Source organism: Monodelphis domestica, chromosome 1, assembly GCF_027887165.1.
Source record: "Monodelphis domestica isolate mMonDom1 chromosome 1, mMonDom1.pri, whole genome shotgun sequence".
Lineage (NCBI taxonomy): Eukaryota > Metazoa > Chordata > Mammalia > Didelphimorphia > Didelphidae > Monodelphis > Monodelphis domestica.
Window position 1 is genome coordinate 519,289,365 of NC_077227.1, and position 19,262 is coordinate 519,308,626.

At 36.5% G+C, this 19,262-nt stretch overlaps 1 protein-coding gene across 6 annotated transcripts in view; it reads left to right on the plus strand.

Moving 5' to 3' along the window:
* The window catches only part of CLIP4 (CAP-Gly domain containing linker protein family member 4), a 144,635-nt gene that overhangs the window by 103,560 nt on the left and 21,813 nt on the right, over nucleotides 1-19,262 (plus strand). For 3 of the 6 annotated variants that reach the window (XM_007476030.2, XM_056813219.1, XM_001371329.4), the window contains 5 exons: nucleotides 4,056-4,184; nucleotides 7,169-7,292; nucleotides 10,512-10,567; nucleotides 11,282-11,354; nucleotides 14,805-18,644. In XM_007476030.2, the coding sequence (XP_007476092.1) occupies nucleotides 4,056-4,184; nucleotides 7,169-7,292; nucleotides 10,512-10,567; nucleotides 11,282-11,354; nucleotides 14,805-15,129 (707 nt within the window). In that variant the 3' untranslated portion in view covers nucleotides 15,130-18,644. Of the gene's footprint in view, nucleotides 1-4,055; nucleotides 4,185-7,168; nucleotides 7,293-10,511; nucleotides 10,568-11,281; nucleotides 11,355-14,804; nucleotides 18,645-19,262 lie in introns of those variants that run through there. The other 3 variants (XM_056813220.1, XM_056813221.1, XM_056813222.1) reach the window with 3 other exon arrangements.

A 19,262-nucleotide genomic window follows, 5' to 3' on the forward strand; every position in this document is an offset into this window, starting at 1 on the left:
TTCAGTTCTCTTGACTCTGAGTGGAATGATTTTTCACTCACCATGAGAGCTCCAAAGGGATAAAACTTCATATTATTCAGGGAACTTTCTAGGAAAAGAAAATCTCTGTTACATTGTTAGAGTATCTTTATGGAGAACAAGATGCAGTAAAAGTTAAGTGACATCATAATTCACATGTGTATTGAGTTTTAAGGTGTGCAAAACACATTCCTTAGAATAACCCAATAAGGCAGATGGTGAAAACCTTTACTCTTTTACAGATATGGAAACTGAAGCTAGAATAAAGGGGAGGGACTTTAAAAGGTACTGATGGGTAACGAGGGGCTGGGGAGAGTCCATTCCAGTTGTGGGGAACAACAGAAATTGGGCATGGCAGGAGGATGTGGGAGAAGACCTCCCCCCAAAACCCCAAGAGTGGGAAACAGCACATAGTAGAGTGGGGCTGGGATAGCTTGGGAGGAGGAACGGCATGAGATAAAGCTGGAAAGTGAATGATAACCAAACATAGGGGAGCAGTCCAAAGTCTCAGAGTTGGAAGGGCAATTAAAATGCTCTTCTCAGGTTGTCTAGTCCAATCATATGTGAACAGAAATTACCTCTGACATCTTTGGTAACTTGAGGACAGTTCTGTTTAGAAATTCTGCCTTGTGTTGAGTTAGATTTTTTTCCTCTACAACTTGGACCCATTGCTTCTAGTTTGGGCCTCTGGGTCTAAGCAGACCTGGTCATTTCCCTCTTCCACACAACAACCCTTCAAGTCCTTGAGGATAGATAGCATATTCCTACTAAATTTTCACTTCTCCAGACTAAACCTGTTGCCTGATCCCTTCACCTAATAATTTTATGGCATGGTTTATAATCTTCACATTTTTGGGGGCCCCATTGAGGTTTGTTCTAAAACATGACCCTCATTTATGTTATCAGCACCGCATTCCAGATGTGATCTGAGTAGGACAGTGGATAGTAGGATTACAGCTTCCTTGTTCTTGATATTCTTCTTTTTAGGCAATTGGCTTTCACATTCCACTATTGACTTGTGTTGAGTTCATCCTATACAAAAACACTCAGATCTTTTGAAAAAAATTATTGTTAACTTTTGGTTTAATTTTAAAATTCTCCTGTATTTCTCTCCCTTCTCCTCCCTGAGAGGCCTCCTATATGATGAATAATTTTTTTAAAAAAGAGAAAAAAATCAATAAAACTGAAAAGCATATTAAAAAACCCTCAACAATAAAAGTAGTGTTCTACTTCTTTGGACCCCCTACCTCTTCAAATGAATGAGGGGAAATAGTTTTACAAACATATCTTTTTCAGGTTGTTTAGGTTGTTTAGGTATTCATCTTTAGTCCTCTACTTGTACATTTAATTTTTTGAGCTCAAATGTAAGGCCGGAGACATATTTATATACATACATATATATGTATATATGTCAAATTTAATCTTAGTAGATTGAACTCATATTGCTTGGCTATAAAGGTGTTTTGGGGTTTGAATTCTATTGTGTATCATTTTAGCTTATTGAGCTTGCTTTGTGTCATCTGCAAACTTGATAAGTATGCAAGTTATGCACTCCTTAAAATAACTGACAGAAATTAAACAGCATATGGCTGAGGTCAGATCGTGAGGCACCCCACAACATACCACCTGGAGATTTTCAGTTCTACTCTTTGGGCCTTTTTATTCAATTGATTCTAAATCCATGTAAATATACTATTAGCTCCCCCACATCTCTCCATCTTTTTTCTTCACAAGTGATTTTTGTCAAAACTTTGCTAAAATCCAGGCTTATTATGTCTCTGGTGCCTCCTAGTGACCCATTCCAAAATGAATTCCAAAATGGTTGATAAGGAAGCAAGTTACCCCTGCTTTATTTTCTAAATGCCCACAAACCATCCCTTCAATAAAACATTCTGGAGTACTCCTAGGGCCCAAAGTCAAACTCACTTCCCTAGATTCTGAAGTATATATCCCCTTCCTTTAAAAAAATAGAGTAGCATTTACCTACTTACTGCTATAGAAATTTTCCTATCTTCAACAATTTTCCAGCATACCATCAGCAATTTGACAATCACATCCATCAGTTCTTTCAACACCCTTTATGGAAGTTATCTAGGGCTGTTGACTTGAACTCAATGAGGGCAGTTAACTAAACTTTTGTTATCTCCTAGAATTATCTGTATTCAAACTGCCAGGTAACTGAAGATTTTGTTTTATCTACACTAAAAGAACATTCTCAGTTTCTACTAGAAAATGGAGGCAAAAGCAGAATTGAATATTCCTGTCTTCTCTTTGTTATCTGCTGTTTATCACCCCACCCACTTATAGCTATTGTTTTTTTCCAGTTTTAGTTCTTACTTTCAACATGTCTAAAAATATCCCCCATTTTTGTTTTTTATATTGAATTCAATCTCTTCTTAAAAGACTATGAGACATTTTTCAATACTTACCTTCTGTTTTAGAAACAATACTGGATATTGGTTCCAAGGCAGAAGAGCAAAAAAGGGCTAAGTAGACAGTGGGGATTAAGTGACTTGCCCAGAGTCCCATTGCTAGGAAGTGTCTGAGGTCAAATTTGAACTCAGGACCTCCCATCTCTATGGCTGGTTCTCTATCCATTGAGCCCCCACTATAAGACTTTTGTATTCATTTTCAGTTAACTGACTTGGCTTGCGTTGTCTTTACCTCTTTAAAAAATATAAGTTAGTTGATGAGTTCCCTATTTATACATATTTTCCTCTTTAGACAGCTCCTGACTTCCTTCTACATTGATGCCATTTATGTTTGTGTTGTTAGAATTTTATTTGGGAGAGATTTCTATTCTTCTTGAGAAGATAAATGCAAGGGAGAAGTCCAGACAAAGTGTAATAGTAATTTTTGGGGTGAGAGAGTTTATCTTCACCATTCCAGGGTTGAAGATGCTTAGAAGACACCTTGGAATTCTGCTCATCTTTTCTGTAAACTTTTTGAAATTTACCATCCCAAAATCCAGGGTACATTCAAGCTGTCCTCAGTGTCAGGATCAGGAATTTAGATTTTGTTCTGTACACAGCCAAATTGTTATTTTATTATTTATGTGGAAATCATTCTGTCTTTAACCTCTATCTGTTGACCATAGTTTTTTCCTTTAGTAGCTCAGAACAAGCTTATTTGTTTTTCTCAGAGGTAGTTTTTCAAATATCAGAAGATAGCAGTTATGTGTCTTTAGGCTAAATATTCCTATTTCCTTTCATCATTCTTCACATGTAGTTTTCATACTCCTTATCATATTGGTTGCTATCCTTTGTATGTGCCCATTTGTCATTGTTCCTCTTAAATCATGGCACTAAGAGTTGAGCACAGACCTAACGTTGTCTGCCTGGGCCAGCTTGCAATGATATTCTTATTTCCTGGGGTCCAGACACAAACTTCTAACACTATAGCCTAGGCTTGTGTTAGTTTTTTTTTTTTTTTAAAAACCCTTACCTTCCGTCTTGGGTATTGGCTCCAAGTATATACTGGGTATTGGCTCCAAGGCAGAAGAGTGGTAAGGGCTAGGCAATGGGGGTCAAGTGACTTGCCCAGGGTCACACAGCTGGGAAGTGGCTGAAGCCAGATTTGAACCTAGGACCTCCCGTCTCTAGGGCTGGCTCTCAATCCACTGAGCTACCCAGCTGCCCCCTTGTGTTAGTTTTTTAAGAAGTTATATCCCATTGTTTCTTGCTCATGCCTTATTTAGATGCCTTACTGTAATTTGGACCTGCTTCTGAATTTTCTAAGGCCATATCCAGAGAGCAATTGTTCTGGGCAGCTTTGCTACAGTCTACAACTAGCATCCAAAGATCAATCTAGCCACATTCAGAAAGGTTTCTATGTAGATTGTCTCAGTATAGTAACTGTTTTATCCACATTGAGTAGCAAAAAACTATGTGCTAAGGCATAGAGGAGCAGTTCAAAATGATACTGCCACATACAGGGGATTCTAGAGGCATTTATTAAGGCTGTGTTTAATTGCCTAACATGTTTACTTCTCTTCAAACTGGGACCAATATTGATTTATTATTTTGTTCGCAAACCAGGGTCTACTACTTCAGTTACATCTGCAGGAAATAAACGGGATGAAGAAATTCATGTTGGAGACCGAGTACTGGTGGTAGGCCAGAGGACTGGCACAGTCAGGTTCCTTGGAACAACAAACTTTGCACCAGGTAGCTTATTTTGGTTGATTTATTTTTTTCAATTCAGAAGAAATTTCAGAACCTCCCATCTGTGAAAATGAATTATATTCAAGTTTCTTAGTGGATGATGCAGCAGCAATGAACATATGGAACAGTGGATAATCCTCAAACCATTTGTACTTGTTTTAAGAATATTAATCTGATTTTTCCCAACAGATTTAGCTTTAAATTCATGTTTCTTTTAGAATAATAATAATGTTAGTCTGTATTCTCCTATTATACACTCAATGTTTGCTGCTGGGGATCATGTTATGTGAGAGAAACAAGACTGGTATGTTTTTTCCCCTGAGATAATCCATAAAATGAATAATTTTCTCTCAAGCAACCAAGAGTTGACCATATAACTTTGTAGGAAGTAAAAAATCCTATTTTTCCAGAAGAGTGACTTTGCTTGATCATGTTGTGCTAAAGCAAACTAAAAGCTTGGGTATGCACAGAACACTTAAACATTTATGTGTGCATATATTAATTTCTGGACTTCTCATGTGGATTAAAAAATTGTAGACTTAATCTTGTACTTTTATGTAAAAGAGAATTTATTTTGTACTTTTCTATTACTAATAATGTATATTTATTTAATGCTTTGCAGCTTTACAGTTTACAAAGCACTTTCATGTACTTTGCATTATTGTACTTTCAAATGGAAGCTTAGTAGTTCCATGTCAAGTGAAACTGTGTACTGAAATTTTAAAGTGGCAGTATTGCCACTTTGACACATGGTGGCATTGCAATATTTCAAAAAGAAAATGTATCCTGAAAAATTGATGAGGAATAAGCATATAATATTATTCTGTCCTTTTTTATCCCTTACCTGTCTGTTTTTGATTATAATACCTTAGGTTGATTGTGGCCTGGTTCCTTTTTTAGAATTCTCTTCTATCTCTCAATTCTTCAGTTGGTAATTGAGTTTGTCTAGTCTTTTCCTATTAATTGTTCTCAAAGAAGAGCTTAGTCAGATCACTGGAGCTGGAAGAGACTTAAGAGGTCATTGAGACCTTCCCCTTTCATTTCTCAGATAAGGAGACTGAAGACTAGAAAGGCTTTTTTCTAGATGACTTTCTAGAAAGGGTTTTTTTTCTTCTGTATCTTTAGTATTCTTTTTACTAGATCTAACAAAGCCAAAATATTTTGACCATAAAGCTGCTAATTAAGATCCATTTTTAATCCTGAAGTCTTTAGAAGTTCAAAAAAATTGTTTTTATGACTTTTCTCTTTAAACTTCTATTAAGTATTCTGACTTTGTATCTCTCTCCATGTCTAGCACAGCATTCTGTATCTAATAGGCACTTACAAAATGTTTGCTGAAGTGCATATAACAGTAATATTTTATATCTGCCATATTTTTTTGGAGAATAGTCAAATATGGTACTTATAATCAATTAAAAATTTATTAATGCCTTCTCTGTGCAAGACAGTGTGATAGGTAATAAGCGTACAAAGACAAAAATGGAAAACATCAGTTTTCAGTACAAACAAGGCCTACCAGGCAATGCAGTCTCTGATCTTTGATATGACTACAAAACCTTGATCTGTTAAAGATGTTCCATCTCTCTTTCTGAGCAGTTCTATGTGCCATTTGTGAACTATAATAAACAATAAGTGATAAGTGGGGATCGTCAGCAGAGAGACTGTAGTCTGGATCCTGCCTGTCATAGCATTGCTTATCCCTACTCAGCCCTTTGGAGTTGCATGGTTGCAGGGATGCTCCTGGAGTAGCTCAGGGTGCTGTGCTCCATGGTGAACTCCTAGGATAATCCTGTCTTAAGAGCATTGAAATGTATCTTCAGATAACACAGCAGAACCTTTGATGCTTTGTGACCATGAACCATCAGATTACCTCTCTGACCCTTACTTCCTTTCTTTCTAAAATGGGGCTAAAAACGGCTAAGATTGGAAAGAACATTAAATGAGATGATGTATGCAAAATTCTTTGGAAATTTTAAAGTGTTACATAAGTGTCTTTATTTACAATACCCATTTCCCCCAATTTCCCCCTCACTCTATAAGACTATACTTAATTTATTGTAGACATGTTAAGACCTATTCTATTCTAAGGATTGCCAAAGAGAGGAAAGAACATTTAAGTGCCCACTATGTGCTTTACAAATATTATGTCATTTGACCCTCACAATAACCCTGAGAGGGAGATGCTATTATTATCTTCATTTTACAGTTAAATAAATGAGGCAGACAGGTTAGATGATTTTCCCAGAGTCACATAGCTTAAAAGCACTTAAAAACCTAGAAAATTCACAAGATCAACCGTAAATCCTTTTATTCCCATGTTACACATACCATTTTTTGTTCTAAGTCAGTTTAGAAAATAGCTGTTTGCCACCTTGCCTGAACATTCTTTGTGTCCTTGGACTAATTGATTTCTTCCTGAAATTCCCTCCTCTGTCATACTTCCTGTCCACCACCCATCTTGGTGCTTTCTGCAGCATCCCCTTCCTATTCTACCTGCTCCATTTTAGTTGGGTAGCATGGAACTAGACTCAGTAATCAACACTATAATGCAAATGCCAGTGGCAGCCTTACCTGTTAAGAATAGCTCCCCAGCTTAGTCTTGGGGTCTTAATACCATGCTTGCTTTTATCTTGACTTAATTTTTGTATTTATTTTTCATTATTTATGTATAGTATTTTGTATTAATTTGCTCCTATGTATATTTTGTTTGTTTACATAGCACTAGTGCATGCCAAATGTTCATTTCTTTATTTGATTTTTCCTTCCCCAATGTACTACTCTGCTGTTATGCCTATTAAATTACGTTGTTGTTGTTTCTGACTACTTTCCTGCAAACTAATTTTTATCATTTGCCAATTTAATGCCCATATTCCATATTACATCACTTAGATTATCTCTGAAAATGTTCAATTGCATTGAACCCAGGACTAATCCACTGGCTGTGGGGAAGGTATAGGTTCTTCATAACCTCGGTGTTCCTATTCTAGGAGTTTGGTGTGGCATCGAGCTTGAAAAGCCCTATGGCAAGAATGATGGTTCCGTTGGAGGTGTGCAGTACTTTACTTGTCAACCAAGATATGGAATATTTGCTCCCCCAAACAGGGTGCAGAGGTAAAAATGGAATATTTCTATATATTTGTTCTCAAGCACCCGATTTCTAACTGGCTTTTGCTTCCAGTTAGAGTGGAGCATTGCAGTTCATTCCTTCTTCTAAGGGGTTAAATAGCTAGCTACCTTCTTTAGAGGGAGGGCTCATGGAAGGCAAAATTTCTTTTGCTGAGGATTTGCAGTTTTAAAAAAACATCCTTTCTTCCTCATCTGCATATCCTGTGAGTACGGATAAGCTATTAGATGTGGCATTGCAGCTATGAACAGTGAGAGCAGCAAGCTTAATCTGTCATGCAAACAAAAGTTAAAATGCTTTCTGATTGCTTCAGTCACATCCTAACTGCATTACATTTCCTGCCAGCAGGCACCCCATTCATTCTCTTACAAACCTAATGGAACCAAAATGGCTCTTTCCTCTGATTCCTTTCGGTCTCAAAAATAGATAGACAGTAGATCTTTGGGAGAAGTGGAGCTTCCAGATTTTTTTTTTATATGTGAGAAACTGACTCACTGTTTTTTGTTAGGATATTACACTTCGAAAATTGCCCTAGTTCACTTTGGTTTTAGACAATAAGTTTACCAGACGCAAATCCTCTACAAATCCTAGGCCCCATTATGTGAAATGACTTATATATGCTGATATGCTGAGAGATGCATTGTCTTGGTACAATTTTCAGTAGAAGGGAAATGGTATAATAATTTCTAAATACAAAATAGCATGAATAATGTAACTATATGCATGTGAACTGTTCTGCCAGCTATTGTCTGATTTTGAACCTCATCTGGTTCATACAGTCTTTCTTTTTCAGTAGAAACTTTAGACAATAGAGTATAAATAGATATTGTCAAGATAGGTTCCAGATAGAGTATTTCAGATTTTCTTCTATTTTTTGGTTCTCCTTTTTGGGAACTTGGAAAGGACAAACTTCCTTTATACTTTATACCCTCTTTTTTTTTTTTTAACCCTTACCTTCCGTCTTGAAGTCAATACTGTGTATTGGCTCCAAGGCAGAAGAGTGGTAAGGGCTAGGCAATGGGGGTCAAGTGACTTGCCCAGGGTCACACAGCTGGGAAGTGTCTGAGGCCAGATTTGAACCTAGGACCTCCTGTCTCTAGGCCTGGTTCTCAATCCACTGAGCCACCCAGCTGCCCCCTGTACCCTATTCTTTTAAATGATATTGCTTTATCTTAAAAAGGTTACCCTTGGATTTTTGGGCAACAAGGACATAAGTGTATTCATCCAACAAATAATCGAGCTGAGTATGCTGTACATTGAGAATAGTATTTTGAGAGGCACTGGGCTGGATATTGAAGCAAATACTGGCCATATGTTTTGTTAATATTAATAGCAATATTGTATTGTTTTTATGTGGCAGTTAGTATTTATAAAACACTTTACAGATATTACTTCCTTTTATATTTACATTAATCATGGGAAGCAGGTGTTATTATTTTAAATAAATGTTAAATAGAAACATTACCTTGCTTTGTATAGTGATCTTCAATGATTTTATAAATATGTGAGGGTATTCTTGTTCTAAATGTCTTATTGCCACTTTATTTTTTAATTTTAATTTTTTAAAAAATCTTTACCCTTCTGCCTTAGAACCAAAACTATGTATTGATTCTAAGGCAGAAAGTGACTTGCCAGGGATCACACAACTAGGAAGTGTCTGAGGTCATATTTGAACCCAGGACCTCCTGTCTCTAGGCCTGGCTCTCAATCCACTGAACTACCTAGCTGCCTTCCTTAGTGCCACTTTAAGTTCTAATAGTGATATACCCTCCTCTAAAATGACAAAACTCCAAACTTTTCACTGCCCATCATACTTTTTTTCCTATTATCTCTGATCTCTTCTGTTTTTTTTTCTATAAATTATTTACCTTTCCCAAAACTTTTTTTTGCCTTTTGACATTATAACTTTTTTCATTTCATTTACAGTTATGACCAGATAGTGATTTTTTCCTGTCTAAATCTCAAAACATTTTGTATCTTCTCTTAATTGACTTATGTTATTGTTTTTTCTTTCCTTTATGACATTTTATATAATTCATTTCTTATTCAGTTATCTTAGTGATGGCATTTATATATGTATATGTGTATATCTAAACACATGTAAACTCATCTATATATGATGGTATAATTATTAAGATATTAGTAAAAATCACATAAAAGTTGAATTAAATCTCAGAGGAAGGAAAAAAGTCCATTAAATTAGGAGAAATTATTTCAGGAAAATTAAAAAAAAACCTTTTAAAGTGGTTTTCAGAATGTATCCATAGATACATTATCTCATTGGATCTTCACTGAAATTCTGGGAGAAGTTAATTGGCCTTGCTTTATATTTATAGCTGAGGATCCTAAGACTTAGAGAGGGGAATTGACTGTCCTCCAGGTTACATGACTTATGCAGAGGCTAAGCAAGGATCCAGCTATTCTCATTTTCAGTCTGTTGCATTGTGCTATTTCTAATTTGGTGAGTGACCCTAATTCTCTGTCATTACTTTCTTCTCCCCTTTCTTATATATTATATCTCCATGTTACTTTTTAACCTCATGACTGCTACTCCTGTTTGATGATTAAACACAAATCTCTTTTTTCTGACTTTTCCCCTTCTATTCAGTGTTCTGTTAAAAAAAAAACACAGAGGTCATCTTTAAAAGAACCACTCTTTATACTCTTTGTTATAGCTTGATTGCCTTGTCTTTTGTCATTAAGTTTTCCCAAAATGCTGTGTTAAGCTCTCCCTAAGCAAATAGAACATATGTAGTCTCTGCTGCTGAGGAAGTTAAAATCCAAATAAACTCAAACCTAAGAGCCTGGGTCCTTCAGAATAAAAGGTCATTTAGATTTCAAAGAAAATATAGGAAGATCATTTTCGAAAAGGGAACAGCATTAGGATTGCTTCATGAGAATAGAAATTAATGTTACAATTGTTGTCATATTTCCATTGAAAGCCAGTATCATGGGGGCAGCTGGATGGCTCAGTGGATTGAGAGCCAGGCCTAGAGTTAAAATGTCTCAGGTTCAAATATAGCCTCAGTCACTTCCTAGTTGTGTGACCCTGGGCAAGTCACTTGACCCCCATTGCCTAGCTCTTACTGCTCTTCTGACTTGGAATCAATAGATAGTATTGATTCTAAGTTAGAAGGTAAGTTTTAAAAGAAAGCCAGAACCAGAGATTTGTATTGAGATGTTTGCATGTTTTGTTTTCCCAATAGACTAAAAGATACTCTTTCAGAGAATGTATCAAGTAAACGAAATCATCAAGGGCCAGGTAAGAATCAGAATTTTATTAAAACTTTAAAAGAAGAAACTACTAGTTCTTCATTGCATGAACTACTTCCACTCCTCCTTTTTTAAGGAAACAGACACAAAAATGTCTTAATATACTCCTTTTGTGGAAACTATTTTATTACCTTTAATTGACAATCAATTGGAACTCTTAGTAGTCAAAAATTTAAAAGTATATTCTTAGGACATTAATACATGCTGTTTCTTGTGATTGTAAAGGAATTAATTTTCTTTGAATATGTAAAAACCAGGTTTCTTTAGTATTAAACATTACTTTTTTCTTAGATAGACTTTAATTTTTTCTTTCATTTTCTTGGGAGCTTATTAAAACCATTACATTAAGTAGAAAAAATGGTAGCTTTATCAGCATATAGAGTGACTTTGTTGTCTTTTAGCATCCAATATCTTCTGGCAAATTAAAAAAAACAAACTGAAAAAATGATTGTCTTATTCTTATTTGTATGTAGTTTGATTAATAAGGATATAAGAAATCATTTGAATTTTGGAAAAAATTTCTCACGAAATCTAAGCTATAATTATGTTCCATATATATGTGCTTTCTCCCTTTGACTCCTGCTTCCAAGGAAACACTTGATATAATAGAACATCTGCAAAAGTAGAGACAGAAGATGGGGTTGAATAGACACTATAAGTTTGGGTTTTTTTCTTTTTTTCTACCATTAATTTTCCTACTTAGGTTTTAGGCGAAGTTTCAGTACAAATTCTGCATCTTCTCAAAAAGAGATAAATAGAAGAAATGCTTCTGAAAAGTGAGTATCAAGTTATTTAGAAACATGGAGAGTTGAGATGAATGTAACGTGGAATGTTATGGAAGATGAAACTACCTACCATTTTTGTGCCTTCTTAACATTTAGGAGTAATGAGTAATCCCAGCATTAATAGTGGAATAAGAACTTTTTGTGTATATCATTTTGTAAATGCTTGTAAAAAGTAGTGTTTTAACATCATACACACACAAACACATATATACATACATTTTTTTCTTTTTGAAGGCCACCATCTGTGAAAAAGGATTGATGCTTTGTTTGTTTTATCATTATCATTGGATCAGGTAGATCCCCCCCCCCCTCCCCCCCCCCCCCCCCCCCGCCAAATAAAATCTACTTCAGTAACACTAATTAGGAAGTTTGATTTTATATTTTCTCCATCGAATGCAAATAAGCATATTAAAGAGTTTAAGATCAATCTTCCTAGATGAATCTATTTTTATTTGGTACAACCTAGATATTCTGCAATATCCTGCTTTAAGTCTTTCTCTGAACAAAGAATTTCCCTCTTTTCTAATAGTTCTCCCAATTCCTTCACTTTTCCTAGATCTACTTAACCTTCTTATCCATTTAGATTTGAACTTTTTTTTTTAAAAGAGGAAAGGTAAATGCTTTATTCTGTAGGCACAAACTTAAAGTTATATGATAGAGCTCCCATGTCTTTCCTCCACATGTGGTATAGACAAGTATATCATTTAAAGAGAAAAATTCACAGGTTGAGAATAGAAAATAAGTGTACCCTTGATGTTTAATGTGTTCTTCTAGCCTAATTGAGCACTTACTCTCATTAGGCATAATAATTTAATTTTTGAAATAATCTATAGAGATGTCTCCAGGAATCCACAATTTTCTTTTAAAAAATTATTGTTTATTTTAACATTCTTTTCTTTTAAAATTTAGTTTTAGATTCTCTCTCTCCCTGCTACTCCCCCCTGTACTGATAGTATTCTTTTAATGGAATACGTTCCTATTGTTACCTCTCTTTAAAACTCTTATGGCTTTTCAAATACATCATCTGCTTTCTTTTCCCTATTTCTCTGAACCACATTAATAGCCTAAATCAAATGTAGCACTAGTAGGATTATTTTTATTTTATCAAATGTGTCATGTTCCCAAGTAAATATAAATCAAATGTTTTAATACAAGAATATTTAAGGGGGAAAGCAAACCTTGATTTGAATGACTTAGATGGAAGTAGGGATTTCAATTTGTGAGTAGTTGATTTATTTATAAATATTGAAGTTTATACACGTACTTTTTATTCTTTGAGCACAAACTGATAAGAAGATAAGAAAACTGTCATGTCTAGTCTCCATATGCCTTCAGTAAACAAGTGCTGTTCTAAGGCCTCTGTTGTGGCGTGGAGGAAGCCTTGAGCTCTTGAAAGTGATGTCTTTCAAACTTGGCAAACTTTGACTTTTGGGCATCTTCAATTGGGTGCCTCATAGACATCTTCAACTTGGTGTGTCCAAAACTGAGCTCATTATTTTTCCTCTTGAGGCTTTCCGAGCACTTCTGAACTTCTCTTTTTTCATCAAGAGGATCATTACCATATGAACCACGATGTCATCATCCTAGTCTCCTTCCTGGATCTCTCACTTCCACATGTAGCCTGTGCCACCTTGGGGGAAGGCCCTCCCCACCTCCCTCTGCACTGTTGCACTAGCTTGCTCCTTGGTACCCCCAGCTCGAGCCTCTCCCCACTCCCCACTCCAGCCCATCCTCCCCATCGGCTCACTCTGATCTTCCTAAAGGGCAGACCTGACCATGTTTCTCCTCTTGCCAGGAAGTTTCCTCTTCCCTTCAGGACCAAAAGTGAAATCTTTGTTTGGTATTCAAAGCCTTCCTTTCCAGTCTTCTTACACCTGTTTCTGCTTTCCCTACTCTGCAATCCAGTAACATTGGCCCTGGCTGTTCCTGTTCCTCCTCTTCCTTCCAGCTCTGGCCATCCGTCCTCCATGTTTGGAATCCTCTCCTTTATCTTTGCCTCCAAGTCCTAGCTGAAATCCCACTTTCTACAGACTCCTCCTCCCTGATCCTGCTTGTCCTGAGTTGTTTGTGAGCTCCTAGATTCCAGGGCCATCCTTGTCCTTTCCCGTAGCATGGTCTTGGGTGCCAGAGTGGTATTTAATCAATGCTGATTGACTTCTCTACTCTCCTCCCCTCTCTAAGTACATCTGCCACCATTGTGTCTGTTTGGTGTGTGCTTTTATATGTATCATGTAACACAGGCCTGGAATCACAGTATGTCCATTCTTCAGAAACCAGCAAGTGAAGCATGGAGGGGGCGTTTGGCCCTTTGGCGATGAAGTCTCTGTCTGTGGTAACCCCAGCCAGGCCCCGCTCTGCTTCTGTAGTGGATAAAAGAGGCAGAAGAGATGAAGAATCATACGGCTCTTAGAGTGTCTATAAACTTTAACTTGGGTATTGAGCTTTTAGATGTGAGCTCATTGTCCAGTGGCCACATTTCTGGAGAAACTAAATCATAACCACTTAGTTATTCTTGGAATAGTGGATAGAACCTGGCATTTTTTAAAATCCTTACCTTCCACCTTAGAATCAATACTGTGTGTTGGTTCCAAGGCAAAAGAGTGGTAAGGGCTAGGCAATGGGGGTTAAGTGACTCACCCAAGGTCACACAACTGGGAATTGTCTGTGGCCAGATTTGAACCTAGGACCTCCTGTCTCTAGGCCTGGTTCTCAATCCGTTGAGCTACCCAGTTGCCCCCAACCTGGGACTTCTTGACACTTAAGTTAGCAAGAACTAGGGTCAAACCCCATCTGAGGTGATCACTACCTATATGATCCAGGGCAAGTCACTTAACCTCTCAGTATTGGTTTCTTCATCAGTAAAATCAAGGAGTTGGACTTCATGGCTTCTGAGACCCTAACTCTGTTATCTCGCTATAAACAAAATCAGAGGAAAGGAGATTCCAACAAAATGGAAGGATGCCTCTCCTTATTGCAGTAGTCCAGGGAAAAGTAAGGCATGAGAGCCCGAGCCAGCCAGGAGAACCTTCGTGTGAGTGAGAAGAGCCTGTGTACGAGACATGTGAAGGTAGAAGCAACAGCAACACTTAAAAAAGTGAACAAAAAGTCATCCCAGTTTTTCTCCCTCCACCCCAACTTTACCCTGTAATCTTGTGGCAATCATGGATATGTCTACAAACATTAGTTGCTGTCCCACCTCTTCCATCAGGCATTGCAAGTGCAATCCTGAATCCAGAATGAGATCGTGGGGAAACCTGAAGAAAGTACCTTTTCTGCACATTTTCATATTAAGTTATATATTTTCTTACCTATGTTTAATGATTTTTAAATTGTTCTACTTAAAAATCATGTTTGCCACTGAAAATCAATGTAAAAGTTGTATCATATGGTCATTGTGGCTAAATTTTTAAAGATAACATACGTAATTTTTACTCTGAATAGATCCAAAAGTGCTTTATTCCGTCGAAGCTGGAGCAGCACTCCATCTGCTGGGGGTGTGGAAGGGCCTGTTAAGCTGTACCAGGGCTCCCAGGTCCTCCTGACCAGCTCTAACGAGATGGCCATCATTAGGTACGTGGGCCCCACTGACTTCGCTCCAGGCACCTGGCTTGGACTGGAACTCAAAGGCGCCCGGGGAAAGAATGATGGCTCCGTTGGGGACAAGCGCTATTTCACCTGTAAGCCAAATCACGGCGTTCTGGTTCGGCCAAGCAGAGTCACCTATCGGGGGATCAATGGATCCAAGCTGGTGGATGAGGACTGTTGACCTCGAGAGGGGCAGGACTGGGGAGCCGGCTGTACAGCGTGCAGGGGAAATGGCCCACACTGCCTGGCCATTCAGTACGTGTGGGTAACATGCCTCTCTTTAGAGTGACATTAAGGCCATTTACAGATTAACCTTTAAACAAAAAGAATAGGAAGTTTTTAAGAATCATGACTCTCAAGATCATTTTAAGATAGTTTATTTTTTAAAGCTTTTAGACCCGAGGATGGTCCTAGAATGTCAGAAAATTGTACCATTAGGAGACCAACAAACATATTCTGTTGCTTGTTCTGTCTTACTTTGTTGTATACCATTGGATTCTTGTTTTTCAAAGCATTGGCTGCATTTTACTTTGTTTTCCTTTAGCTGTCTAAAGTGTCTTGGGAATCATTATTTCTGTCTGCATGTTGTCCTATCAGAGCTACACAACGGCCCTAGGTGACTGATCCTAAAAACACCCACTTCAAACGTGTAGTCTAGAATTTTAGACTCGAAAAGACCTCATGATTTATCTAGTCTGGATCTAGTTTATGGATGAAGAAACTGAGGTGCAAGAACATGAAGTGATTTCCCACTGGTGCAGACCTCCTGACACCCAGCCTTGTGCCATCTGCACCCTACATGCTACAGGGATCCTCAGCATTCTTCTGAATCACTTATCAAGGATTGCTGACAAAGCGCCATTCAGAGTCAGCTCCCATATTCAATACCACCTTATTGCTGCATAAAGACCACATTTAGAAGAAGCACTTTTAAAACTTGATGCACTTTCATCTCCATGGAAATCTCCTCACTGCATCTTGAAACCCTTTGCCAATTTTTCTTGCTGGCTATAAAGAAATAGCTTAAAACATGCACTTAAAAGCAAGGTGTAGATTGAGACATCCTAGACAGGAAATAGTCATGTAAATAGCTCACATATAGAATGTAGTGTGGTTTATCACACACTTTTACTTGCTCATAAATAGAAAAAAAATATTACACAGAGAGCTGAGGTCTGCGTGGTACACATTCAATTCAAGTATTTATTTCTTTTTGGGGTGTTACTTCTAAGGTGGCCATGACATTTGCCTTAGTTGGTTTCAGATTTTTCCCAACTGTTGAGCTTTGGCTAAATGTTACACAAATTTGACAGGGGAGCCCACTTTTATTCTGCAACTTGTGCCCATCTTCAAGATTAAGCTTTGTAACAGAATAACATTGTAATGAATTTGTGTTATGTCTGTCTGGATGTTTCTGTCCCATAAATGTAAAAGATTTATATTTTATTGTAGATATTTAGATTTGAAGAGACTATAGAAATAGTAAAACAGTTCACTTTATAAGATTTAAAATTATCCTTAACAATGGAACTGCCTTTGCACTTAGAAAGAAATAACATGTTCAGATATTTTGCAATATACTATTTTTAAACTGAATTCTGCTGCTCTGCTGCTCTTTTGGAAAAAAAAATAAATGTGGTCTTTCAAACACTGCTAGACCTATTTTCCTGAAATACATTTGCAAAATAAGGCTGTAATACACTGCCTTTTAATCAAGGAATATTTTTACTGACTAAAGAAAATGAATGTACTGTGATTTTGAATGTAAACTTATTTTATTATACCGTTTCCAAAAAACTCTGTTTATTTATACCTTGAGATGTATGTGGATACACAGAACTTTTACAAAGTCTAAAATGTTTCCTGTTGTACATCAGAGCCCTATAAATTAAAATGTGTTATATTAATGTTGACAATGATTTGCTTTTAGGGAAACCATAAACTACCATTTTTCCTCTCTTGCAACCTTTATTTTCTTTCATGCATATATTATGTGAATAGAGAACATCTATTAAATTCATACAAATTTATACATTCATGCATAAATACATGAAAAGATTTTTTTCATCTTTAGCTTATTAAATGTCAGTCTACTCATACTGAATTGTAGCTTCTTGAGCATAAATAAAATGGGAAACCATTGTGTTTTGGAATGGTGTCTCATGATGGACTCTTTCTATTATTCTTTTCTTCTCCTTAACCCATATCATTAGAGTATACCATCACTTTCTTTTAAAAACAAAACATTTTATAAAGAATTTGGGGTTGTTGTCTCTACTAACTAGACTGTTCCTGTGTGCTTGACTCTTCTCATAAATACTCTTCAAAAATAAGTTTGTTTTCTTTAATACAGCAAGGTTGGTTAAACAAACCACCCACTGTGGAAAGTGTTTTAATAGGTAGGTTGTTATTTCACAAATTCTTGCTAGAAACACAGAAGGTTGTCTTTTTGCTTCTTTTATACACATGCAAAGAAAATGGTTTCATTTATCAGTGTTCAAAATTTACATGGAAAAGCTCAAACACACATGGTCCTATCAGACTGATGACTACATTTTTATATTTTATTTCACATTTTTGTGATCCACCTTGGTGGTAAACTTCCTGATGGGTGGTGCAGTGTCTTACTGTATCCTTGCATCTCTCCCATTACCTTGAGCATTATGTCATTATCACTGTCGTTAAGTGCCTACCTCATAGTAGGCTCTTAATCAATGGAGGTTGAATGAATGAATATTTTGCAGGCAATTCCTTTACTGAAGTTATGCTTTGATGCTTCATTGTGGCCTGGAACTCAAAAGCATTTTCTTTACAGTGTTAGCTAGCTCTGTTAACTAGCTCAAGTCCTGTTGAAACTTGAAAGACTTTGACAATGGACCCAGTATCCATTTGTCGTTCAGTAGACTAGGAGCAGCTCAGGCAAGTTGGGGAGGTTTGTCATCAGGCTAAGCAGAAAGTGATGTTCTTCTGGGTCCATAGCAGTCATTCAAGGATACCTGTGAAACAGCTGAGAGCTTCTGATCTATAACTAGGTTTAATAATCTTATTGCTCAATTCAGAGTTCTTTAAAGTGTGAAGTTTTTAGAAAGGTTATAGAAGTGCCAAAGATCTAGATAAAGATAACCAGTCCATTTGATGTAAACATAAACATTGTGATATGGGCCCTTAAAATTAATATTAAAAAAATTGTACTGGCAAGTACTGTGCAGATTGTTTTAAACTAGTATAAACTAAGATGATCATCCATAAATCTAGAACAAAAAGAGGAGAAAATATGTGACAATACTGCCTTTTCAGACTAAAGGTTCAGACACCTTAATACTTCAGAAATCTACTTTTATTATTTTTATGAACTTTATTTTGTTTTGACATCAGTCATGTACAAATGTTTCTTTCTCTCTTCCTTTACTCAATGAGCCTTACCTTATAACAGAAAAAGAAAAATAGTTGAGTAAAAACAACAGACACATTGATTATATCTGGGGTTTTCTATGATGTTCAGCTCCCATTATCTCCCATTTAAAAGGAAATAATTTTCATTTTTAAAAAAGTTTTGAATTTGACAGAGGTAAAATAAAATGAGCATTTTCATATAAATTGTGGAATAGAAGAGGATTATACATGAAACTGTAAATCTATGTGGAGCTTGCTTTTCTTTTTAAGTATATAATAAACATGATGTAACGTTCAAAGCTATCCTGTTTGTCTGTGATTCCTTCTGGTCTTCTATTCTTTTCTCCTTTTAGGGTTAGGGGGAAGGGAGGGCACTACTTCTGGTTCTTTGCTCCAACAAAAAGTTTTACTGCGAGACTTTTTAATACCTGTAAGACCTTTCTTTCTGCCATAGTCTTCTCTTTGAGATTTTTGCCCAATAGTTGAATTGCTGAGATAAAAGGGTATTTATATTTTAGTTACTTTTTTGCATAATTCCTATTTGTTTTTTTTTTAACAGTTGGTCTATATCATAGATTCACCAAGAGTGTTTAAGCCTGCCTGTTTTCCTGTAGTTCCTCTAATACTATTTCCATCTTTTGTTATTTTTGCCAATTTGCTGGGAGAGAGGAGAGAACTGAGTTGTTTTACTTGGATTTTTATTAGCAATTTGAAAGTCTTTCATGTTTGTTAATTGTTTATATTCATTAAGTCCATATATTGGGGAATATGTTAATTCCCTTTATGCTTGGATATCAGACCTTTTTCAAAGATTTGATGGCAAGTTTTTTTTCCCCTAAATGATGGTATATCCCTTCTTGTTGCACTGTTTTTGAAAGTATGAAACCTTTTCATATTCTTGTTACCAAAGTAAGTCTGCCC